Genomic DNA, 25,750 nt, shown 5'->3' with positions numbered 1-25,750 from the left:
AGCTGAGATGGAGGATTGTCAGGTGGAGATTAGTTCAGCCAAAAATCGTTTTGGAAAAGTACCCTAAAATAGAAGAGGAAGGGTAATGAGGGGCTGAGAGGACAGAATGGCAAAATCACTTCCTCCTCCACGAACACTTTCCCAGATCATTCATTCAACAAGCATTTACTAAGTGTCTGCTATATGTCCAGCACTGCCAGGTGCAAGGCTTCTTCTGTTCTTTGGAGCTTCACAGTCTAATGGGAGAAAAAGACCTGTAAATAGATAACAGCAGCCTTGTGACAAGAGTGGTTATGGACAGTGATGCACTGGATACTTTTGTAAAGCTCTAGACTAGACCCTACCTGGGAAAGGGAGATTTGGAAATGTCTCTAGGTTTCCTAGAGATGAGATCTGAAACAATTGTATCCTCAGCATCCACTCAGTGACGGGCAGTCGCATTTGGTGAAGGTTGGCAAAAGGAATTCAGAAAGTGAAATACCAGGGAAAAGTACGGAGAACAGAAGAAAGGAATATGTCTAATATGCCTATAGAGCGCTGAGAGAAAGTGGAATACAGGCGACTTTCAAAAGCCATTCCCCACCCCTAACATTGATCCCCAATCCCTCGCCCTCCTTAGTTTCACCAGCTACAACCCGCATCCGGTTTTCCCGCCACTTGCAGAGGCTCCACCTCCCAGGCAATCAGTGAATAAAAGCCAATCAACTCTAGGCCACGCCCTCTCCACGGCTCCTGTGGAGTTTCCCCTTCTCTTCCTCCTCCACTTGGACAACAGCCCTTCTTCGCTAAGTCACGCCCATCTCGGAGTCCCTCCCGGATACCTACTTAATTGGCTCCGCCCCCTCCGGGGATGACTCTGGAGAGCCCGGTCCCGCCTGCCCTGCCCAGTTTTCGCCGCGGACCTCGCCAGGGGGCGCAGCGCAACCCGCTCACAGCGGGAGGGAGGGCTGTCCCACACACCCACTCTGCCCCGCGTGCGGGCAGTTCCGAGCCGACTACGCCTCAGTTCCGAGCTCGCGGAGCTGCGCCGGCTCCGACACCTGGAGGGCCTGGAGGGTCGGGGATGGCCTTGGCAGGGTCTGGGAGGCCAAGCGTGTAAATCGTGGGGCGTCATGGAGACGGAGCCGCGGCCTACGACGGCGGCCAGCGACGGGACGACCCCTGGGCTGGAGGCCGCGCCTCCTGCTGCCCCGGCGCCTGCGACTGCCACCTGGGGTCAGATCCCCGGGTCCTCATCTGGACCCGAGCCCAAGAGGAGGCAGCTTGGGACGCTGCTCCAGCCCACGGTCAACAAGTTCTCCCTTCGCGTGTTCGGCAGCCACAAAGCAGTGGAAATCGAACAGGAGCGAGTCAAGTCAGCGGGGGCCTGGATCATCCATCCCTACAGCGACTTCCGGTACTGGGGGCCCAGCAGAGAGGGTGGAAAACACAGATTACATCCCCACAGGCGCGATAAGGGAACTGAACCCGCCCCACCCTCCACGGTCACTTTATTTCCGGCCCAGGGGTCCTCGATGGGGTGACAGAGTATCTTCCACCAACCTAGCCTGGGAATGCTCGGTGACTTTTCAGGGTGGGGGCACCTGCAGGGACAAGCAGACACCAGAGACCTGGATTTCCCCTTTCAGGACCCCAGCACCCGACCTGGACTACAGGGAATACTAGAGTTAGGAATCCTTGCCTGCTCCAGTACTGCTTTTTGGTGATATGGGAAATTATGTCATATTCGATAGCTCAGGATCAGCCTAAGGGAGAAACCGAGCTCTGCTATCTTTCCCTTACCCCTTACTCAAACCCCCAGCATCTGCCTAGTTTAGCTGATTAGGCGACCAGGAAAAATAGGGACGCTGGAAGAAGGGTGGCGGGGTTTTCTGACGGCAGTTCTGGTAGCTGTCCTTGGTGCTGACGGCGGCATGCGGCGGGACAGGGCTGGGATGCACACTGACTGAAGCAGCAACACAGGGGCACGGCCAACACCAGGGAGAAAGACGGAGAGTGAGGGCAGGGCCATTTCATAGTCCCTATCTGGCTGTACCTTTACATCAAGGGCACTAAGGGAGGAAAGCAGCCCTGTCCTTGGAGGAATGAAGGACAGTTTTTGGATGAGTTGAGAATGTGTGCAAAGCACCTAACCTGGGGAGCAAAATGAGCCAAGAAGATGAGGTGTGAATCAGGAGTCTGGAAATACAATTGGAGACCTAGACATCATCTTGAATTCACATTCATACACATTCCCTAAATGTTCCTTTCTCCCATTGCTTTTTCCACTCCCACCTTCTTTACTGCCTCATTCCCACCCCGTTATTCATTTTTCCTAGTCTCCTGTGGATCTCCCTTCCTTCCTCCATTTTACCCTCAGGCCTATCCCCAGAAACTGTGTCTCCCCTTATTGTTGTGATTCTCTATTCTCTCTACTGCATCACCCGCCAGACTTGTGACTGCTTGTGAGTCAGATTGAGAGGATGCTCTATGGCTAGGCAAACCCTCTTTTCTCTCTCTTCTCCTCACTCATAGTATGGGATTTCTCCAGTGGCCCAGGAGGGAGAGGAAGAGGGCTTTGAGGGTTTTTTGTTGACTGAAAGCACACTGTCTAAGAGGCTGCTTGGAGCCTGGACTTGGGGACCACAAAACTTCTTTCAGGGGCTGAAGTAATTGATTTTGCAACCAAAGTCAGAAGGGGCTGGGTCCTGGGTCAATGCTATGATTATATGTGTCCTAGAGTTAAAACCATCATTGCTGCCTTACTGGATGATGTTGCAGTGAATAGGGCATCGGATTGGGATGCAGAGGACCCAGGTACAAAACCTTGAGGCTGCCAGCTTGAGCATGGGCTCATCTGGCTTGAGTGCAGGCTCACCAGCTTGAATGCAGGGTCGCTGTCTTGAGCATGGGATCATAGACATGACCCCATGGTTGCTGGCTTGAGCCCAAAGGTCACTGACTTGAAGCCCATGGTCACTGGCTTGAGTCCAAGGTCACTGACTTGAGCAAGGTGCCACTCACTCTGCCGGAAACCACCAGTCATTGAGAAAGCAATCAATGAACAGCTAAGGTGCTGCAACAAAGAATTGATGCTTCTCATCTCTTTCCCTATCTGTCCCTCTCTCTGTCTTTCTCTCTCTCTCTCTCTCTCTCTCTCTCTCTCTCACACACACACACACACACACACACACACAAAATTGCTAATTGGAACCCTCAGATTCTCCAGCAATTTTTTTTCTGACTGAAGGTTTCACTTAGCTCCTTCCTGAACTCTTCTCCCCACAGCTTTCACCACAGCAGTGTGGCTTTCCCCTGCCCATGTCCATGGCTGGGCTCAGCTAGAGTCTCAGGGGGCACAGGAAGTTTAGGGAAGAAAAGGAGTGCAGAAATTCAAACCTTGTTCCTTCAGGATCTATGGAGCTTCTCTGTGTGTGCAGCCCTACCTGAGGTGCTGTGGAGGGGTTGAGGAGTCCCTGAAAAGCTCAGTTGAGATTTGAGGCAGGACAGACCAACCCCACCCTGGGACACAGATAAACAGATCCCAACAGAGACACAGGAACCAACGATCCACTGTGTTGGGAGAAGAACTGGGGCAGGGAAGGCTGGGGAGAGCATGATGTCCTAGACCACCAATGGGCTTCAGAAATCTCAGGATGAAAAGTGGTAAGTCATAACACTAACTAGTGCTTGTAAGGCACTATCACGTCCCTTGTCACAGTGCATATATTTTTCAACCTTGTGAGATTAGCATAGGATACTTTGACTTTTTAAATTTTTTTCATTGATTTGAGAAAGAGGAAGAAAGGTAGGGAAGGGAGAGAAAGAGAGAGAGAGAGAAGTATCAACTCACTGTTCCACAAAGTTGTTCCGTTTAGTTGTGTATTTGTTGATTGCTTCTTGCACATGCCCTGACCAGGAACTGAACCCGTGACCTCGGTGTGCCAGGATGACACTTTATCCATTAAGCCACCCAGTCAAGGTCACTTTATTTCAAGCTGTGGCTAGGTAGCTCAGTTGGTTAGACTCTAACCGTTAGAGCAACGTCCTGATATGCCAGGGTTGCGGGTTCAATCACTGGTCAATCAGTGGCCTTGGCCAAGTGGCTCAGTTGGTTAGAGCATTGTTCTCAAGCACAGAGATTGCCATTTGATACCTAATCAAGGCACATATAGGAACAGATCGATGTTCCTGTCTCTCTCCCTTTCTTTCTTTCTAAAATCAATAAAATAAATATTAAACCTGACCAGGCGGTGGTGCGGTGTATAGAGTGTCTGCCTGGGATGCAGGAGACCCAGGTTTGAAACTCTGAGGTCACTAGCTTGAGCACATGCTCATTGGCTTGAGCGCAGGCTCAGCAACTTGAGCACAGGGTCGTCGGCTTGAGCATGGGATCATAGACATGACCCCATGGTTGCTGACTTGAACTTCAAAGGTTTCTGGCTTGATGCCCAAGGTTGTTGGCTTGAGCCCAAGGTCCCTGGCTTGAGCAAGGGGTCACTGGCTCAGCTGGAGCCCACCCCTCATCCCCCTATCAAGGCACTTATGAGAAAGCAATCAGTGAACTAAGGTGCTGCAATGAAGAACTGATGCTTCTCATCTCTCTCCCTTCCAGTCTGTCTGTCTGTCTCTCTCTTTTGTTAAAAAATATTTAAAAAAATTTTTTAAATAAACATTAAAAATGTTACCGGGGAAGAGAGATGTGGGGGAGGGGTGGGAGGAGTGAGTAAAGAGAGACACATATATGGTGATGGAAAATGATTTGATTTTAGGTGATGAGTATCCAACATAATCAACAGTTCAAATGCTATACAAACATTTACCTGAAACCTGTGTACTCTTATTGATCAATGTCACCCTATTAAATTTAATTTTCTGAATAAAATTTTTTAAAAAATTAAAAAACAAAGAATCAACCAATGAATGCATAGATAGATGGGACAACAAATCCATTTTTTTTCTTTCTCTCCCTTACCCTTTCTCTCTAAAATCAATCAATAAAAATAATTATATAAAAATAAAATTATTTCATAATAGTGACATAGATCATATATATAATAAGTATATTACATATATATTGTATGTAGGGTGGGGCAAAAATAGGTTTACAATTGTGAGAATGCAAAACACAGAGTTTATTCTTGTATTATTAATTATTGCATTTTTAAAATTTTTTTAAGGACTTTATTAATTTTTCAGAGAGGAGAGAAAGAGAGAGGGAAAGAGGAATAGAGAGCGAGAGAGAGAAGGGGGAGGGGCAGGAAGCATCAACTCCCATATGTGCCTTGACCAGGCAAGCCCAGGGTTTCGAACCGGCGACCTCAGTGTTCCAGGTCAACGCTTCATCCACTGAGCCACCACAGGTCAGGCTAATTATTGCATTTTTTTTTAAATATTTTATTTATTGATTTTTAGAGAGAGGGGAGAGAGAGAGAGAGAGAGAGAGAGAGAGAGAGAGAGAGAAAGGGGAGGAGCAGGAAGCATCAACTCCCATATGTGCCTTGACCAGGCAAGCCCAGGGTTTCGAACCGGCAACCTCAGTGTTCCAGGTCGATGCTTTATCCCACTGCGCCACCACAGGTCAGGCCTAATTATTGCATTTTTTAATGGAATGCTTCACGAATTTACATGTCATCTTTGTGCAGGGGCCATGCTAATCTTCTCTGTATTGTTTCGATTTTAGTATGTGTGCTGCTGAAGCGAGCTTAATTATTGCATCATTTTCCATAGGAACTACTGTAAACCTAGGTTTACCTGACCCTGCATAGTAAGGAGATATAGATACATAGTATATTTATCTATACAGTAGATATAGAGAGAGAGTAGTTTACTATATAGTGGAGATACACACACACACACACACACACACACACATTTGAAAGAGGAATTCTAAAGCACACTCCCGTGTAACAACTATTAGGTCAAGAGAGACTACCTTGATGGCACCCCAGAAACCTTCCTACTGCTCTCACATTCCTTTTCCAGCCCCCTACTGTAACTTTTATGGCACTCATTTTCTTATTTTTCTTTATAGCTTTACCATCCATAGAATACCTAAATTATGCAGTTTAGTTTTGCTGTTTTTGAACTTTGTTCATGTGGAATTTTCCAGTGTGTAAACTTTTATATCTTGCTTCTTTTGCTCCACATTAAATTTGTGAGATTCATTTCTACTGGAGAGTGTAGCTATAATTGCATGATTTTACAGTTGTATAGTATTCCAGGGCATGAATATATTACATTGTATTTATCTTACTTAGCTACATTTCTCTACTGATAGACATCCAGATTGTTTCTAGACTCATATTCCTGTATATAGCTCCTCAAATGTCTATATGGAATTGCTGGGAATGCAAATATTTAATTTTACTAAATAATGACAAACTATTTTGCTAAATGGTGGTACCAATTTACACTCCTAATAGCTGTAAATGGCCAACCCCTTTCTCTGTATCCTTGTCCACTCTTGGCAGGGTCAGATCATCTGCTGTTAATCTAGGTGGCTGATGAAATATCACTGTGGTCTTACTCCCTATCCCACCCCTACCTTAGGTTTTACTGGGACCTGATCATGCTCCTGCTGATGGTGGGGAACCTCATTGTGCTGCCTGTAGGCATCACTTTCTTCAAGGAGGAAAACTCCCCACCTTGGATTGTCTTCAACGTCCTCTCTGACACTTTCTTCCTGCTGGACCTGATGCTCAACTTCCGCACGGGCATTGTGGTGGAGGAAGGCGCTGAGATTCTGCTGTCACCACAGGCCATCCGCATACGCTACCTGCGCACCTGGTTCCTAGTTGACCTCATCTCTTCTATCCCTGTGGATTACATCTTCCTGGTGGTGGAGTTGGAATCACGACTGGACACTGAGGTCTACAAAACAGCGCGCGCCTTACGCATAGTGCGCTTCACGAAGATCCTCAGCCTCCTGAGGCTGCTCCGCCTCTCCCGCCTCATCCGCTACATACACCAGTGGGAGGAGGTGGGGTGGGGAAGTGGGCAGTGGGACTCACAGACTTCTCCGAGACAGTGCTGTGGGTGGGACTCCTAGTGACTTTATGGGGTGGGCAGACATGTGGAGCTTCCGAGGGTGGGCTCTCTCCAATGTTGGTGAGGGAGAAGCAGGAACAGAATGAGGGCTCAGGGTTGGGGTCTTGAGGTCAGGATGGTGGTGCAGGGGGGTGGAGCACAACTGCTGGATAAATACTTGAGGGTTAGTTGGACTCTGGGAGGAAGATTTGGGAGGAGAGCTGGGAATTGCAGAGTGTGGAAGAGGCTGGAGTTTCAGCTTTAGGGCAGCAGAATTTAGCGGTTTAGAGTGTGGGCTCTGCAATCTCATTGTGATCAGATCCCAGTTTTACCATTTACTATATGAGACTTGGTTTCCTCTTCTATAAAGTGAGAATATTAAATATGTTTATGTATGATAAGGTTATAAAGATTATAGGAGTTAATACCTGTGAAGCACTTAGAGTGATGCTGGCACATAGTAAGTTCTTAGCAAATTACCTACTATCTTTGGAGAGGTGGAGGGCTGCTGGCATTAATCCTTATATACATGCCCTGGGGACATTACACTGTTAAATGTCCTCTTTTTCAGGTGATACCTGGGCAGCTTCTGCAGCAGAGCTTTTTGCTTCTGCTGTGACATGGTGTGATTTTGAGCACATAATTGGCAGCAATTTTCCAATCTCTGAGAGTAGCAGCACAGCTTTGAATTAGCAGTGCTTAAAGCTCTGTAGAAATAATAGCCACATCTTTAAAATTTGTGCGGCTAGAGAGAAGTTTAAAGAGAATTTGTAAGGCTGGGAATGGAGGACTGTCAGGAAGGGTTCCTGTCCACAGCGGCCCCTCCTCGGAATCCTTAGATCTTTCACATGACCTATGACCTGGCCAGTGCTGTCGTTCGCATCTTCAACCTCATCGGGATGATGCTGCTGCTATGTCACTGGGATGGCTGTCTGCAGTTCCTGGTCCCCATGCTGCAGGACTTCCCTCCTGACTGCTGGGTCTCCATCAACCACATGGTGGTGAGAAATCCCCCAGTTCTACCTCTCTGGGCATTCTGAGGGCTCTTTTTCCTGAGTAGTGGGATGACCACAGTGGGCAAGAGGTGGGGGATGATGGAGATATACCAAGAGAAGACAGGAGTGAGGAGGTGGGGAAGGGAGAGGAGAGGGGAAAGAGACACAGAGGTTATTTATTTATTTATTTATTTTTGTATTTTTCTGAAGCTGGAAATGGGGAGGCAGTCAGACAGACTCCCGCATGCTCCCTACCGGGATCCACCCGGCATGCCCACCAGGGGGCGATGCTCCGCCCATTCGGGGCGTTGCTCTGTCACGACCAGAGCCACTCTAGCGCCTGGGGCAGAGGCCAAGGAGCCATCCCCAGCGCCCGGGCCATCTTTTGCTCCAATGGAGCCTCGGCTGCGGGAGGGGAAGAGAGAAACAGAGAGGAAGGAGAGGGGGAGGGGTGGAGAAGCAGAGGGGCGCCTCTCCTGTGTGCCCTGTCCAGGAATCGAACCCGGGACTTCTGCACGCCAGGTCGATGCTCTACCACTGAGCCAAGCGGCCAGAAGAGACCCAGAGTTTTGTTGGAGGGAGCAGACAGGGAAGGAAACTTAGGCAGAAACTGAGGCTCCCAAGCTGCAAAAGGGGCCGTTTCTGCCTCAGGGCTTCCCAAAACTTAAGTGCCTCCTGGAGGTAGATCTGAAGTAAAGAGGGCAGGCAGAAGGACTAAAAGAGAAAAAAGGGGTCAGGAGGAGAATAAGGCTCTGAGGGCCCTTTGCCCAGCTGTGCAATACTTTGTTCTCCAGAACCACTCGTGGGGCCGCCAGTATTCTCATGCCCTGTTCAAGGCCATGAGCCACATGCTGTGCATTGGCTATGGGCAGCAGGCACCTGTAGGCATGCCTGACGTCTGGCTCACCATGCTCAGCATGATTGTGGGCGCCACCTGCTATGCCATGTTCATTGGCCACGCCACTGCCCTCATCCAGTCCCTGGACTCCTCCCGGCGTCAGTACCAAGAGAAGGTCAGCAGGGACAGGAGAAGGAAAGGGTGGGCATGAAGGGGTCCTGGAGGCTGCGTAGCTGAACTTGAGGCCCATTCTGACGCTACCCCCATTGGTTCTCTGTGTCTTTACTTGCCCTATGTTAATTTGTCCCATGTCCCTCTGTGTACCTTTTCCTTGTTTGGAATTATGCCTCTGTCCTTGGACCCCTCTTCTGCCTGTGTCTGGGTTTTCCTGTGACTGCACTTTGTGTCATCCCTGTATCTACTGTTATCCATATGCCCTTCTGTCGCCCTAGGTGCCCCCTTCTTTCTCCATGTATTACTTCTCTGGGTTTGGTCCATGTCTGTGACCTTCCTCCACATACACCCTCCTCCACTGTTCTGGCCTCACATCTGTCTCTGTGTCCTCATGCCTGCCGGCCATTGGCTGGCCCTCCAGTACAAGCAGGTGGAGCAGTACATGTCCTTCCACAAGCTGCCAGCTGACACCCGGCAGCGCATCCATGAGTACTATGAGCACCGCTACCAGGGGAAAATGTTCGATGAGGAGAACATACTAGGCGAGCTGAGCGAGCCGCTTCGGGAGGTAGGTCGGGGTCGGGCCCTGGAGGGGGCTGTTCATGGACTTGGGCTTCTAGGGTACCATCTGGGTTTGGGCTATTGATCAGCAGAGGGCCCCATGGAAGGCCAGGCCTTTGGGGGGCTTCCAGGAACTAAGGTTGTTCTTTTTTTTTTTTTTTTTTAAGGTCTTTCTTAAAGATCTTATAGGATGAAGTGTACATGGGGAGGGGCAGCAGGGATCTCTGTTTTGGGGGAGATAGTCCTTTGAGGGCTCCTGGGAGAGCTCTGAAGGCAGGGATGGTCTCAGGTCCACTGAGGCATCCCCATCCTTGCAGATCATGACCCTGGGGGTGGGGCATCTGGGGACAGATGAACTCGATAAGGGCACCTCATGGCAGGGGGCACAGCCTCATTGACAGGCCCTTCTTCTTCCTAGGAGATCATTAACTTCACCTGCAGGGGCCTAGTGGCCCACATGCCACTGTTCGCCCATGCTGACCCCAGCTTCGTCACAGCAGTGCTCACTAAGCTGCGCTTTGAGGTCTTCCAGCCAGGGGACCTCGTGGTGCGTGAGGGCTCCGTGGGCAGGAAGATGTACTTCATCCAGCATGGGCTGCTCAGTGTGCTGGCACGTGGCGCCCGGGACACCCGCCTCACTGATGGATCCTACTTTGGGGGTCAGCAGCCCTCAGGGAGGGTGAGGGGACTAGAGCACAGGATGGAGGGTGATTGCTCCCCTGAGTCTGCAGAATCACCAGTTCCAGCCCCTCCTCAGGCCTACTTAATCAGAATCTTGGCCTGGGGCCTGGAGCTCTGTATTTTTAAGAAGCTTCTTAGGAGATTCCATTGCACAGCCAGGTTGAACATTTCTAGGCCAGTGGGCTATTTAGAACCAATTATTGGTGGGCCAGTGGGCTATTTAGAACCCATAATTGGTGAAATCTGAGGATCCTATGAAATTAGGGACAGAGAGAAATAAAGCAGTGCTGTCCCAGGGGCTTGAGCTTGGTGACTCCTTGGTGGTGGGATTCAGGGGCCCAGCCTATGACAGTGGGGGTAGTTCTGCCAGCTGTTTCCCAGAGTGACTTGAAGCTCATATAATCTCTCACAGTCTCCAAACCACCTGCCACCCTCCAGCATTTCTCTCATGTTGCCCTTTGCCCTTTGGCACTGCTTTTCTACTTTTGAGCTGTCCTTGGTGTTCATTTGAAGGGGTATTTCCCCAGAGCTACCCTTTGTGCTAGAGCAGTAGAGGTGGGGTCAGAATTAAAGTGGAAAAGAATAACAGGGAGTGTGGGGGCCAGCAAGACCTGCCTGATTGTCCGCTTTAACTTGGAGAGAGTGAGGACAGTAGTGCAAGTCTGGACAGTGACAGTGCTTGGAGTATATAAGGACTCTGGGGCGGGTGAATAATCATTAGTTTCTTCCATCTGGGGAGGAGCCTGAGGAAGCTGGGTCAGCTGCTGCAGGCCCAGTGAGAGGGAGTTCTGGGGACACTGGTTCTGAAGGCCTCCTCCCAACTTTGGCAGAGATCTGTCTGCTGACTCGGGGCCGGCGCACAGCCAGCGTCCGGGCCGACACCTACTGCCGCCTCTACTCACTCAGCGTGGACCATTTCAATGCTGTGCTCGAGGAGTTCCCCATGATGCGCCGGGCCTTTGAGACTGTGGCCATGGACCGGCTGCGCCGCATTGGTGAGACCTGTCTACTGTGTCTTCTCTGGGTCCACCCTGGGCCCCCACCCATCTCCATAGCAAGAAGCCCGCCCCAGTCCCAGCAAATGCACCCCTAGGCCTTTCAGTACTGTGGCTCGTGGTCCTTGTCACTCAGTATCTCCTACCCCTAGAGATATTGCCCTGAGTCTTTCTCTGAGTCCCTGACCCTTACCATCTCTGATTCATACTCTCATCTCCTGACCCTCTTTCTTCCAACCTCATCTCCCAACCCCTCATCCTCATCTACATCTCCATATTCTTTTTTCAATTTAGAAATTAAAATTAATGGGTGGCATTGATCAACAAGAATTTATAGGTTTTAGGTAAACATTTCTATAGCATCTGAGCTATTGATTACTGTGTGCCCATCACCCAAGACTATGGAACACTTCATGAGTTTGTGTGTCATCTTTGCACAAGGGCCATGCTAATCCTCTCCGTATTGTTCCAGTTTTAGTATATGTGCTGCTGAAGCGAGCACTACATCTCCATATTCTTTTTTTTTTTAAGAATTTATTTTTATTTATTTATTTTAGAGAGGAGGGAGGGAGAGGAAGAGAGAGAGAGAGAGAGAGAGAGAGAAAGGGGAGAGGAGCAGGAAGCATCAACTCCCACATATGCCCTGACCAGACAAGTGCAGGGTTTTGAACCGGCAACCTCAATGTTCCCAGGTCGATGCTTTATCCACTGCGCCACCAGAGGTCAGGCAACATCTCCATATTCTTTTTTTTTTTTTTTTTTTTTTTTTTTTTAAATTTTTTATTTATTCATTTTAGAGAGGAAAGGGAAAGACAGAGAGAGAGAGAGGAGAGAGACAGAGAGAGAGAGAAGGGGGGAGGAGCTGGAAGCATCAACTCCCATATGTGCCTTGACCAGGCAAGCCCAGGGTTTTGAACCGGCAACCTCAGCATTTCCAGGTCGATGCTTTATCCACTGCGCCACCACAGGTCAACATCTCCATATTCTTGACCTTCATCCCCTATCTTCAATCCACCACCATCACCTGACCCTCACACTCTTTGATATTCAACCTTGATCTTAGATTCCTTTCTTATCCTTCACTCCTCTCTCCTGGGACAATCTCTAGGTAAGAAAAATTCCATACTGCAGAGGAAGCGCTCTGAGCGAAGTCCAGGCAGCAGTGGGGGACTCGTGGAGCAGCATTTGGTGCAACATGACAGGGACATGGCTCGAGGTGTTTGGGGCTTGGCCCCAGGCACAGGAGCTCGGCTCAGCGGAAAACCAGTGCTGTGGGAGCCACTGGTGCGTGCGCCCCTGCAGGCAGCCGCCATGACCTCCAATGTGGCCATTGCCCTGACTCATCAGCAGGGACCCCTGCCCCTCTCCCCCGACTCTCCAGCCACCTTCCTTGCTCGCTCTGCTCGACGCTCATCAGGCTCCCCAGCCTCTCCACTGGTGCCTGTTCGAGCTGGCCCTCTGCTGGCTCAGGGGCCATGGGCATCTACCTCCCGCCTGCCCGCCCCACCTGCCCGAACCCTCCACGCCAGCCTATCCCGGGCTGGGCGTTCCCAGGTATCCCTGCTGGGGCCCCCCCCAGGAGGAGGTGTACGTCGACTAGGACCTCGAGGCCGCCCACTCTCAGCCTCCCAACCCTCTCTGCCTCAGCGGGCAGCAGGAGATGGCTCTCCTGGGCGCAAGAGCTCAAGAAGTGAACGCCTGGCCCCCTCAGGGCTCCTGGCCAAGTTTCCAGGGACAGCCCAGGCCTCCAGGCCACCAGCGCCTGAGCCAGCTACTCCTAAGGGCCCCCAGCTCTCTGCCAACATGTGAAACCCTTAGGTAAGCTCTCTGGTGCAGTAGTGTTTCCCTGAGGGCAGACACCTCTTAGGGAAAGCCAAGAGGACCTAAAACACTGCCCTATGGGAATACCTCCCCTTACTGCCAAGAAGATAGTTTCTGCCTTCAGCTCAGGCACCCTGCAGCCTAATTCATTCACCCATTCATCAAATGTACTGAGTGCCTACCATGTTCCAGGTACTGTCTCCACTGCCAAATAGAGGTGACTCTAAGCACTCTGATGAAGTATTCCCCCAGCCATGGTCCTGCCAGGCGCAGGCCCAGGCCCAGGATCCCACCTTATTAAGCACAAGCACTTGCCACTGCCATCACTGCCAAGTAACTAGATGTCTGATTCCCCGCCCATAACCTTGCAGGTTCTGCCTGGATTGGTTATCTTCCCTTCCTCCTAGCATAGCCAGCCCCCATTGCTGTCAACAAATGTTTTGGGTCCCCAAAGTGGGCATCTACCTTCACTGCCATGTGTAGGCCCTCCCTGTCTGTACTCCCTGAACAGGAGCATGTCTCCTGCCAAGTTCCCTGCACTCTGTCTCTGTGGTAGATCTGTCTCTGTAAACTGGGAGCCACCTCCTCCCTGTGTCCCTGCCCCAGTGGTGTCCCCATTGAAGCTAAGGGATGTTTGACATCTCCTTATTTACTGTGCCAGCCTAGATCCTCCCAGATGAGGGGCAAGTAGCTGAATCCTTAGATGGCACTTTTTTCTTTCCTTCTTCTCTTCCTTATTTTTTATTCAATTATTTAATAATTATATTTATTAATTTGCTACTTTATTATGGATTCATTTTATTCATCTATTTTTTCCATCCATTCCTCCTATGCCCTCCTAGTAGGGAGAAAGGAAGGGGTAAAACCCCCATGCCAGCTCCTCTGGTCCTTGTCCAGCTCCATCAGCAGCAACACTGGAATCCTCTCCCTATCTAGGTAGGGGCAGAAGGGCCACCTGAGGGGTGGGGTGGGGAGGGGCTGTTCTTTCTTTTAGGTTTTTTCCTCTACTGAGTTTGCTGTTGGTGCAGGAGTAAGGGCAGGGCCCAAGGCATCTGAGCCTGGGAAAGGGCAGGCTGGCCAGCACCTCTGCCTTCTCAGGGACAAGAGAAATCCCTTACCCCAGCCCTGTCTCCATGTCTATTCTACAGCATCAAAGAATGTGGAGCCAGGACCCCAAATCTCCTTTGCTCCTGGGTGAGGAGTTCTGGGATACTGGATATGTGGGGGAAGTTTTATAATTGCTTCCAAACAGCTGGGTTTAAAAAGAAAATAGAAACACTGATTTGGCTCCTAGTTTGTGTGTTGGAACAAAGTGAGCATGAAAGGAACTTCTGGGTGCGGGAGGAGGCAACTCACCTAGCAAGGCATGAGATAGCCCTGAGAGCAGCCAGGGAATGGTCTGCAATCCCAGCACAGGTTGTGAAGACAGTGGTAAGATGTATTCCCCATAATCCATCTACCCTAGCTTCCCTCAAAGGGTAGCACTTTGATATCACTATTAGTTACAATAAAGGAAGAGGTCCTCCAGAGATAACCACATTACCATGAAGGCCACATATGAGAACAGCAGACTACAAGGATATAAACTATTTCTAAAACAGTGAATTTGTGGAGATTGAACATGATTGTCCTGTTCCCCTCTCCCCTACCCCCAGGTGTGGGAAGCCTGGGAAAATAGAATCAACCAGTTAAGCTGGGATTAAAGGCTCAGAGCATCTTAGGGTCCAGCTGAGAGCATTGTGTGCAGGCACTGCATGATTGATGCTGCCGGATGACCAGTGCTTAATTGAACAGACTCTAAGGGCCTGAGTGAAATGGAGAGGGGGAAGAGGAAGCCAGGAATGGGGCTAGATGGCAGATGCAGCCTCAGATACCCAGGACTGAGTAGAGAAGACAGATGAAGGGCATCGGGGCGTGGAGGGAAGAGGGAGGAGGGATGGAGTCCAGAGCAGGCTGGGTCAGAGGGGGAGGGGCATCTCAGGATATGCTTAGCACCCGCATGATGTTGGTATAGCCAGAGCCAGGTCGCCAGCCTGTCACCACAATCACCAGGTCCCCAACACGGAGAAAGCCACGAAGCTTTCCTGGGGGAGGGGAAGAAGATGACAATCAGCCACTGAGGGACCCAGGCCAGCCCTGTAATGAGAACCAGCCACCACCTTCTACCACCTCAGGGCTAGCCTGTAGGGAATGAGGTGCCTGAGGTAAACTGTACAATGTGTGCCACGGTAGCACCACAAGAAATGTGACAAGTGCGTTATATTAAAGCAGCAGGTGTGTCCAGGGGTGACGTGGAATGTTGCTAAGCTTCAAGTCTGTCCGCCTGTGTTGCGGGAAGACCAGTAGGAAGAGGTGGGGTATAATCATAGTTTTAAATTAGATTTTAGTTCCAGCTGTAGGGGACTGGGTCCCTTTATTCCTTTCATCTTCTGGCTTCTGGTTCCAGATGTCACCAACAAGCTATGTGACCCAAGCTGGGTAAGTCATATTTCTCTGAGACTTGGTTTTTCTCACCTGTAGAGTGGGTATAAGAATGCCTACCCTCCTTACCGCACAAAGAAGATGTGAGATGATAAAGGATACATCAAATGAAATATGTCACATCAGGCTCTAGCCATCTAGTTCAGGCAATAATTGGGCTGGCTTTTTAGGGATGGCCCTGACCTCTCTCCCTACTCTCTCTCAGCATGTCCCATGGAGGTAAAAATATCTGAGTCTTAGTGAATCTCACAGAGTAAATCTGGGACGAGAGGATAGAGGCAAGGCCCTTTGGGTGGGTGTGGAGTGTGGGATGGGAGGACTTGTGATATAAATCCAAGGGTGGGTGAGGAGGAAGTCTAGATAGCTCACCACTTTCAATGCCAAACTGAACCCGGCGATCCACATCATCTGCCCAGATGTCTTCTGGAGGATCAAGGTAAAGCAAGGGGAAGACTCCTCGGCATAGGTGGGCCTGGCGGGCAGCCTGGGCAGAACGGGTGACAGCAATGACCACTGCCCGAGGTCGGTACCGAGACAGAAGCTGGGCTGAGCTGAAGGAAGCAGAAAGGGTCAGCCCAGAACAGTGAAAGAGTGCTGAATCAGGAAAACAGAGTTTGGGTTCTGGTTCCAGATGTCATCAACAAGCTATGTGACCCAAGCTGGGTAAGTCATATTTCTCTGAGCCCTGGTTTTTCTCACCTGTAAAGTGGGTATAAGAATGCCTACCCTGGCCTGACCTGTGGTGGCGCAGTGGATAAAGCATCGACCTGGAACACTGAGGTTGCCGGTTCGAAACCCTGCACTTGCCTGGTCAAGGCACATATGGGAGTTGATGCTTCCTGCTCCTCCCCCTTCTCTCTCTCTCTCTCTCTCTCTCTAAAAATCAATAAATAAAATATTAAAAAAAAAAAAAAAAAAAGAATGCCTACCCTGGCCCTGGCCGGTTGGCTCAGTGGTAGAGCGTCGGCCTGGCGTGCGGAAGTCCCGGGTTCGATTCCCAGCCAGGGCACACAGGAGAAGCGCCCATCTGTTTCTCCACCCCTCCCCCTCTCCTTTCTCTCTGTCTCTCTCTTCCCCTCCCGCAGCCAAGGCTCCATTGGAGCAAAAATGGCCCGGGCGCTGAGGATGGCTCCATGGCCTCTACCTCAGGAGCTAGACTGGCTCTGGTCACAACTGAGCGACACCCCAGATGGGCAGAGCATCGCCCCCTGGTGGGTGTGCCGGGTGGATCCCGGTCGGGCACATGCGAGAGTCTGTCTGACTGCCTCCCCGTTTCCAGCTTCAGAAAAATACAAAAAAAAAAAAAAAAAAAAAAAAGAAGAATGCCTACCCTTTTCACCACACAAGGAAGACATGAGATAATAAAATATGTATCAAATGAAATAATAAGGAATGACCTCTTTGAGAAACAAAGCCCTTCTGAGAAGGTACCTTTATACACCTAGGATTGTAGTACTAATGTCTGTGGTTAATCCTCACAAGCCCATGAGGAAACGAAGGCTTATACAGCCTGGGTGACTTACTCAAGGTGTCATTTCAGAGCAAAGACTTGATCTCAAACCTTCTGGACCCTTCTGCAATACCTCAGCCATATAAGGCTTTATGAGCTAGATGCAGAGAACCTGCCTCTGAGTCCTAGGAACCCAAATGGCCTGGAAGCCAATGCTCTCAATGATGCCACCACCTCCTCCAACACCACCCTGGAGTTCACTGGCACAATTCCTATTGTGCTCCAAGATCTCCCTCTCCTGGCCTCCAAATCTCATAGCTACCTCTCCTCTTGCCCCAGAATGATACTTTTTATCTCTTATGACAAGACAAAACCCAAGCCTGTGGCCCATCCCAGCCTTCCCCTGACCCAAAGGCTTGTCTTGGTATTCCCAGTATCTCCCTCACCGGCCAGTTTTGGTCAGCACAATGATGGCAGCAGCACAGCACTTGAAGGCAGCCTCCACAGCGCCAATGGCAGTCACTTCTGTAGGATCACGACTCAGTGGTGCTGCCCGCCGCAGCTCCTCAAACAGTTGCCGGTGGTATACTGCAGCCTCTGCCTCCCGGGCAATCTGCAGGCACCAGGAGGTCAGGCTGGGCAGGGGCACTGGGGTCTGGCAGGGGTTTGGCTGTCCAGCCCATCTGCCTTGCATTCTGAGCTCCTACCGCATGCTGCATCATTACAGCCTCCACAGGAAAGCTACCCTTGGCAGTTTCCCCCGACAGCATGATGCAATCTGCACCATCCAGCACAGCGTTGGCCACGTCGCTCGTCTCTGCCCGTGTTGGCCGGGGCTTACTAATCATACTCTCCAGCATCTGGGGAACATCAGGATGTCAGAGCTGTAGGAGTCATACCCTGATCAGGGAAGCTACTTCTCTGACATCCACATTCTCAGAGTGCCCTGAAAGTCAGGGTCACAGTCACAAACAGTTGACCCTGGCTGTTCAGTCTCCTTATCTGAAAACGGGGGGAGGGGGGGTTGTCACAATATCTCTTTCTAAGAGGAAGGTCTTACAGACCGAAAGTACAGGTATTTACCCTCAGTTGTCCTCAAACCTACAGAGTGCCCCAGCCCTCTCCAGGCTCACTCCAGACCTGTGTGGCACAAACAACTGGTTTGCCCGCCAAGTTGCAGCGTCCAATCATCATCTTCTGAGCCAGGAAAACCTTCTCAGCTGGGATCTCGATGCCCAGGTCACCCCGTGCCACCATGATGCCATCACTCACCTCCAGGATTTCATCAAACCTGGGCGGTTGGGGGAGTCAGGGTTGAGGAAGAGCCAGGAGAGGAGATGGGAGAAGAGGAGGAACTATAGGGTTAGTTAAGGGTCTGGTAGGGACAAAGAGCAAGCCTCACTTCTTCACGCCTTCGTGGTTCTCGATTTTGCTAATGATCTTGATGGCCTGTCCTTCGGGCCCCAGAGCAGCCCGGACTGCAGCCACGTCGCCGGCTTTCCGCACAAAAGAGACAAAGACGATGTCTATGTCATGCTCCACTCCAAAGCGTAGGTCCCGTACATCTTGATCGGACAAGCCGGGCAAGTCTACCTGGGCGCCAGGCAAATTCACGCCCTTCCGGCTGCCCAGGACACCGCCAATCTCCACCTCGGTCTCCAGCCCCTCTGGGCCTGTGGGCACGAAAAGAGCCAGCCCAGGTCAGGGGTGAGGCCGAGGGCAGATTCACAGAATAGGGAACAGGGGCTTGGACACCCCCACTCCACACCCCCGCCAACAGATTAGGAACCACGGACTACTCTATTCCTCTGTACGCCCTCGGCCTGGGCTCCGTACTTTAATAGGCATCGGGTGGACGTCTGTGGAAGAAATGACTACCCCGTCAGTCCAGCCTCAAGCTAGGGTGAGCCCAGGAATCTGGATGCTGGGGACTCCTGGGACTAGTGGAGAAGGACGCCGACCCGGGGAAGGTGTGGTGGGTGTACAGGGCAAATGCAGGAGCCAGAGGGGAGAGAGAGCGTCCAGCTCAGAGAGCGGACAGGGCGAGAGGAGCGTCCGCACCGATTTTCTTGACCTCTAGGGCGATGAGCCCGTCGTCAATGTAGATGCATCCCCCCACTGGCACGACTCTGACGATGTTGGGGTAGTCCACCCACACGGTGTTCGCATCACCCCGCGTCCGGAATGCCGGGTCCACAGTCACCAGCACGCGGGAGCCCTTCACTAGCTCCACTTCCGACTCGGGGCCCTGGGGGCGGAGCCACGAGTTCTGAGTGCCGCTTCTCCCCGCGCTCCGCCTCCGCGCCCTACCGCCCCCTGAAGGCCCCAGCGACCTAGCCAGGGCTGGACCCGCCTCTCACCCCCTGCAGGATCCCAGTGCGAATTTCCGGTCCTTTGGTATCCAGAGCTATGGCCACTGGTCGGTAGCTGAACGGGGAAGTGGCAAAGCTCTCCACCGCCTTTCGGACGTTGGCAATGGACTCAGCGTGGTACTGAGGACAGAACCGAGCGGGGATTTCAGGGGAAGATGGCCAGGACTCGGGGCATCCTCTAGCCCCACCGCCGCCCGCCTTCCTGAACCTCGTGTGAGCCGTGGGAGAAGTTGAGTCGCGCAATGTTCATCCCGGCCTTGATCATCTCCTTGAGGCGCTCCACGGAGCGAGATGCCGGCCCTGGAATCAGAGATCCCACTCAGACAACTATTCCCCAAAACCTGAGAAACAGCCTGACCAGGCGGTGGCGCAGTGGATAGAGCATCGAACTGGGATACGGAAGGACCCAGGTTCGAGACCCCGGGGTGCCAGCTTGAGCAAAAAGCTCACCAGCTTGGACCCAAGGTCACTGGCTCGAGCGGGGGGTTACTCGGTCTGCTGAAGGCCCACGGTCAAGGCACATATGAGAAAGCAATCAATGAACAACTAAGGTGTCGCAACGAAAAAATGATTATTGATGCTTCTCATCTCTCTCCATTCCTGTCTGTCTGTCCCTCTGTCCCTATCTATCCCTCTATCTGACTCTCTGTCTCTGTAAAACAAACAAACAAAAAAAAAAAACCTGAGAAACAACCAAACTCACGACCACCCTCGGAGACGCCGCATGCCACAGAAGCCTTGTTACCTGACCTTTATTGCCAGATCAACCTGGTTAGAAACTCCATTCCCCTCTCCAGCCAACACACGCCAACACGGGTGTGTGTGTGTTTGCGCGCGCTTGGAGGGGGGTGTTCTCAGCTTGGTGTGAGGTAACTGTCTTCAGTGATTAAATGGGGCAGTGTGGGAGTAACCGCAGTATATGGGGTGGGTACAGCAGGGCATTTAGGGCACGGGGGCTGTGTAGCTGATAGGCCTCATTCTGATTGAGGAGAATTGAAGTCTACCCCATTTGTTTTTCTTTTTTCTTTTTTTAGATTTTATTTATTTATTTATTTATTGACAGAGACAGAAAGAGGGGCAGATAGGGACAGACAGACAGGAAGGGAGAGAGATGAGAAGCATCAGTTCTTCATTGCGGCTCTTTAGCTATTCACTGATTGCTTTCTCATATGTGCCTTGATGGGAGGGGGGGCTCCAGCAGAGCAAGTGACCCCTTGCTCAAGCCAGCAACCTTGGGCTTCAAGCCAGCGACCATGGGTTCATGTCTTTGATCCCACACTCAAGCCAGTGACCCTGTGCTCAAGCCAGATGAGCCCAGGTTAAGCCTACGACCTCGAATTTTGAACCAGGGTCCTCTGCGTCCCAGTTCAATGCACCACTGCCTAGTCAGGCAGATTTTATTTATTCATTTTTAGAGAGAGAAGAAAGAGAGAGAGAGAAGGGGAAGGAATAGGAAGTATCAACTCCCATATGTGCTTTGACCAGGCAAGACCGGAGTTTTGAACTGGTGACCTCAGTGTTCCAGGTTGACACTTTATCCTCTGTGCCACCACAGGTCAGGCTCTAACCCATTTCTGCTCTGCTGACAGGGCAGTTGTGTAACTGAGAACCAGCTGGCTATGCTCTCCAGCCCCTACCTAAAGCCAGCTCTTTCACTTATGCATTAGGTCTCCAGCTTAGATTCCGCCATGTTCCAGTCCTCTATGTCATCAATGTTTTCCTTTTAATTGGATCATTTTCATCAGCATGTAAACCTGCTGTTATTTATTTCATCATAAAAAAATTCTCCTGGCCTGGCCTGTGGTGGTGCAGTGGATAAAGTTCAACCTGGAACACTGAGGTCGCTGGTTCGAAACCCTGGGCTTGCCTAGTCAAGGCACATATTGGAGTTGATGCTTCCTCTCCTCCTCCACTTCTCTCTCTCTTTCTCTCCTCTTTAAAATGAATAAATAAAATCTTTTTTAAAATTCTCTTATTCCCCTGCAGCTACAGTCCTATTTCTTTGCTCTCTTTTACAGCAAAACTCATTATAATAAGAGTTATCTGTACTTGTTGCTTCTAGTTCCCCAACCCCTATTTGTACCTACTCCAGTTAGATGTCCCCCTCATCTCTCCACTACATCTGTTCTTGTTAACATCACCAAGAATTGTCGTGTTGCTACTAAATCTAATGGTCAGGTTTCAGTCCTGACCTGTGGTGGCACAGTGGATAAAGTATCGACCCGGAACGCTGAGGTCGCTGGTTCGAAACCCTGGGCTTGGCACATATGGGAAGCAACTACTAAGACTTGATGCTTCCTGCTTCTCCTCTTCTATCTAAAAATCAATCAATAAATAAATATTTAAGAAAAAAAATTTTCAGTTTTCATCTTCCCCGACCTATCGGCAGCATTGGACACATGTCCTTGACGTACATTCTTCACTTGGCCTCCAGGACTCCACACTCTCTTGATTCACTTCCACTTCACTGGCTCTCCTTCTCAGCCTCACTTGCTCCTCCCTTGCCTTAACATTAGATATCCCAGTCTGTTCTTTGTCATTTCACATTCACTCCCCTCGTGGTCTCAACTAGTGTTGTAACTTTAAATACCATCTATATACTGACAACTTATATCTCCAATTTTGTATCCCAAATTTAATCTCCAATTCAGACTTCTCTTCCAAACCCAGACTCATATATCTGATTGCCTACTCTGTCTCACACTTGGAGTGTCTAATATGCATCTCAACCTGAGCTTTCCCCAAACTGAACACCTGATCTCTTCCCCACAAACGTTTCCACCACAGTCTTTCCTGCTCAGTTGATAATGCATCCTTTTAGTTCCTCACACCAAAAACCTTTGGAGTCATCCTTGATTCTTTTTTCACCTTCACCCCACCCCACATCAGGAAATCCTTCAAAATACATTCAGAATCTGATCACTTTTTTCATTTAATTTTTATTTTTCAATTACAGTTTATATTCAATAAAATCTGATCTCTTCTCACCAACTCCACTGCCACCACCTGGTCTGACCCAGAAATACTGCAGGAGCAGCTTCTCCCCCCACTCTATTTTCAATACAGCAGCCAGCTGGCTCTATTAAAGCATAAGTAAGAGTGTGTCCATTTCCCCCACTCAAAACTCTGCAGTGGTTTCCCATTTACTCAGATTTAAACTCTAAAAATTCTACTAAGTCCTACATGAGCTCCCCCTCTCCTGCAATCCCTTTATTTCTGATATTCTTCCCCCCCTGATGGTTTCTAGCCCTCTCAGCCTCCTTGACTTGGGATCTTTGAGCTGACCATTCCCTCTGCCTGTAACTCTCTTCCCCGGATATCTGCATGGCTCATTCTCTCAAGTCTTTGCTCAGGTCTAATTTTCAAAATAATGGCTTCTCTGACTTTCTCTCTCTCTCTCTCTCTCTCTCTCTTTTTCTCTCTCTTTTTTTTAATAAGGGGAAGAACCTTTTTCCTCCACCACTTCTTTTATTTTAGTTATTTTATTTTATTTTTTTTAATTATTTTTATTGATTGATTTTAGAGAGGGAGGAAGATAGAGACAGTAGCATCAATCTGCTCCTGTATGTGCCCTGACCTGGGATCGAACCCGCAACCTCTGCGCATCAGGATGGTGCTCGAACCAACCAAGCTATCTGGCCAGGGCTATTTTATTTTATTTTTTTATTTTTATTATTATTTTTAAAGATTTTATTTATTTATTATAGAGAAGGGGGGGGTAGGAGCAGGAAGCATCAACTCCCATATGTGCCTTGACCAGGCAAGCCTAGGGTTTTGAATCGGCAACCTCAGTATTTCCAGGTTGATGCTTTATCCACTGTGCCACCACAGGTCAGGCTTATTTTATTTTTTACAGAGACAGAGAGAGAGAGTCAGCGAGAGAGATAGACAGGGACAGACAGACAGGAATGGAGGGATGAGAAGCATCAATCATTAGTTTTTCGTTGCACATGTGACACCTTAGTTGTTCATTGACTGCTTTCTCATATGTGCCTTGACTGCGGGCCTTCAGCAGACCGAGTAACCCCTTGCTGGAGCCAGCGACCTTGGGTCCAAGCTGGTGAGCTTTTGCTCAAACCAGATGAGCCCGTGCTCAAGCTGGTGACCTCAGGGTCTCGAACCTGGGTCTTTGCCATCCTAGTTCGACACTCTATCCACTGCGCCACCGCCTGGTCAGGCTCTGACTTTCTCTTTAAGATTGCAGCCTGCCTCCCACCCAGGCATCCCTGATACCTCTCACCATGCTCTGTTGCTCTTTTTTCCATAGTATTTATCACTGTCTAACATACTAAATAATTTATTGTTTATTATTTATTTTCTCACCCAGCTACATTGTCAGCTCCCCAAAGATGGTGATCTTTTTCTGTTTACTTCACTGATCTACTCTCAGGACCTAAAACCTTATCTACCAAGTGCTCAACAAATATTTGTTGAATGAATGACTCTGGCAAGCATAGAGTGGTTTCAAAGAAGACATAAGATGAGGAAGCACCTTGAGAAGCGCCCCAGAGGGCCTGTGATGTTGAGGGGAATAGAGAGTGCTTACCTATGGTGGCAATAATGCTAGTACTGCGAGCGGCCACAGGCTCTGAGTCGATGTCCAGCAGGCAGAGGTGTTCCAGGAAGGTGTCTGCCATTGCGGCTGGTAGCTGCTGCCTCTGGAAGAAGGCAGTGCCCAGCTCTTGGGTCAGTTGGGCCACGCTCGCCCGCCTCAGGTACCCCGCTGGCCCTGCAGTAGAAAGGGGCTTCATGGGCACGTGCCTCTCCTCCCTTTCATCTCAGCATACCCTCTATTCCTTCCCTCAGCTCTCCAGTTTTTGTTGAGTCCTTCTTATGAGCTGGGCATTATGCATGCATTATCTTACATAGTCGTAAGGATCCTATCAAGCAGGTACTATTAAATGCTCTACAATGATCCTCATTTTATAGACAAGGAAGAGAAAGATTAAATAAATTGCCCAATATCATATAGCTTCTAAGTAACAGAGACAGGATTCACATCCAGGTCTGACTAATTTCAGGCTCAAGTCTAGCTATCTGATCCCCCACAAACCCTGACTTCTTGCCCTTCAGCTGCTAACTTCCCTCAGACTCAGCTCCCCATTGCTATCTAGTCCACAGTAGCCCCTCATTTTCCAGGCCCAGAATCACCCAGTTCCCTTTCCTAAGGTCCTGTTGTCTTCCTTCCAATTTCTGGCTTCTCCACCCCCTCCTAGGAGTTTCCTCAGTCCCTTCAATGCTACTCCTGGTCCTGAAGTCCCTGTAGCTTGACTCAGCCCAGAGGAGCCACTCTAGCCATACCTTCCATGCTACTGCCCACCTGCCAGTCTCTGGTGGTTTGTTCCACACTGTCAGGCTGTCAGAGGTGTAAGGCCCGGCTCAGCTGAGGATCAGTTCTGCCTATTGGTTAAAGTGTCACCAGTGTCTCCCCTGTCACTGGAAGCCCTGTGCACCAGGGGTCAGAGTCCAGGAACCATGGGATTGCCCCATGGCTCCCATGCTGCAAGCTTCCCCTCTGCTGCTAGGGGCTGGGAGGAGAGGCCCAGACCAGGGTCCATAAGTTAACATAGGGGAGACTCTGATGAACACAGACCCTCCCAACCCTTCTTTGACAGCAGTAGGTATGCATTGTTTGTACCCTCCACTCCCCTCGCCATTTCTACCCTCATCCTCCCCCTCTTTTCACTGACTTATGTTGGTTCTTTTTACCTCCTGGAGCCCCAATCAGGATGGACTTTGCTAAGTCTCTTTGCGACTTAGAGATCCATGACCAAAGCTGCTGGGGTTGTGTGTTCTTCTCCTGGATCGACATGCTTCCACAGTGTGGGCTGGGGCTGCTCGGACTGGAGACCGGGGGGCGGGGTGAGGTGGGGAGGGGGAGAGGATGACAAGACTGCTGGTCTTATCTAAGGGAGCCAGAAAGAAGAAAAGGGACACACCCAGTAGGCCGCCCCTGTCCCCACAGAGAGGCCCTCCCACAGACCTACTGGTTCTCTTTCCTTGCTTTTTTTTTTATTTTTAAAATTATTTATTAGTTGATTAATTTTTAGAGAGAGAGGGAGAGAGCAAGCGAAAGAGAAACAGAGACAGGGAGAGAGATCAATTTATTGTTCCATTTATTTATGCATTCATTGGTTGATTCTTGGATGTACCCTGACCTGGGATTCAACCTGCAACCTTGGTGTATGGGGACAATGCTCTAACCAACTGAGCTACCTGGCCAGGGCCCTTCCCTTGTCTCCTGGCATTTGCCTTCTCTCATCTGTATTTCCTGACAAATTTTCAATCCATTCACCTGAATAGAGATTTTTTTTTTGCCAGTGATATGTCCCCCTTTTTTTCCTTCCTTCCTTCCTTCCTTCCTTCCTTCCTTC

The 25,750-nt window shown here is 50.1% G+C and overlaps 2 protein-coding genes and 2 non-coding genes across 5 annotated transcripts; 1 reads left to right on the top strand and 3 right to left on the bottom strand.

Moving 5' to 3' along the window:
* The first annotated feature begins 895 nt into the window (after positions 1-895).
* Positions 896-13,061, top strand: HCN3 (hyperpolarization activated cyclic nucleotide gated potassium channel 3). The gene is made up of 8 exons (XM_066261877.1): positions 896-1,396; positions 6,532-6,961; positions 7,848-8,009; positions 8,798-9,016; positions 9,437-9,583; positions 9,995-10,235; positions 11,088-11,252; positions 12,361-13,061. The coding sequence occupies exons 1-8, from the start codon at positions 1,113-1,115 to the stop codon at positions 13,059-13,061; spliced, it is 2,349 nt and encodes a 782-aa protein (XP_066117974.1). The 5' UTR covers positions 896-1,112.
* LOC136327939 (U6 spliceosomal RNA) lies at positions 5,580-5,682 on the bottom strand. The gene has a single exon (XR_010729992.1). It is a non-coding gene; the product is annotated as a U6 spliceosomal RNA (small nuclear RNA).
* LOC136327932 (U6 spliceosomal RNA) lies at positions 11,648-11,754 on the bottom strand. Its single transcript, XR_010729985.1, has one exon. It is a non-coding gene; the product is annotated as a U6 spliceosomal RNA (small nuclear RNA).
* A 35-nt stretch (positions 13,062-13,096) lies between the features above and the next one.
* On the bottom strand, positions 13,097-24,795 carry PKLR (pyruvate kinase L/R). 2 transcript variants are annotated; one of them, XM_066261879.1, is made up of 11 exons: positions 24,697-24,795; positions 23,923-24,105; positions 19,585-19,676; positions 19,365-19,496; positions 19,066-19,252; positions 18,407-18,677; positions 18,145-18,295; positions 17,712-17,864; positions 17,451-17,617; positions 15,924-16,105; positions 13,097-15,157 (listed from the first exon to the last, which is right to left on the bottom strand). In XM_066261879.1, the coding sequence occupies exons 2-11, from the start codon at positions 24,011-24,013 to the stop codon at positions 15,051-15,053; spliced, it is 1,533 nt and encodes a 510-aa protein (XP_066117976.1). In that variant the 5' UTR covers positions 24,014-24,105; positions 24,697-24,795; the 3' UTR covers positions 13,097-15,050. The 2 variants fall into 2 exon arrangements, with proteins under 2 accessions (XP_066117976.1, XP_066117975.1); XM_066261878.1 differs by having other exon boundaries at positions 24,678-24,776.
* Between the last annotated feature and the right edge of the window lie 955 nt (positions 24,796-25,750).

The sequence above is a fragment of the Saccopteryx bilineata genome, chromosome 2, assembly GCF_036850765.1.
Source record: "Saccopteryx bilineata isolate mSacBil1 chromosome 2, mSacBil1_pri_phased_curated, whole genome shotgun sequence".
Taxonomy (NCBI): domain Eukaryota; kingdom Metazoa; phylum Chordata; class Mammalia; order Chiroptera; family Emballonuridae; genus Saccopteryx; species Saccopteryx bilineata.
The sequence above is the reverse complement of the archived record's forward strand: the minus strand, read 5'-3'. Positions and strand labels throughout refer to the sequence as shown.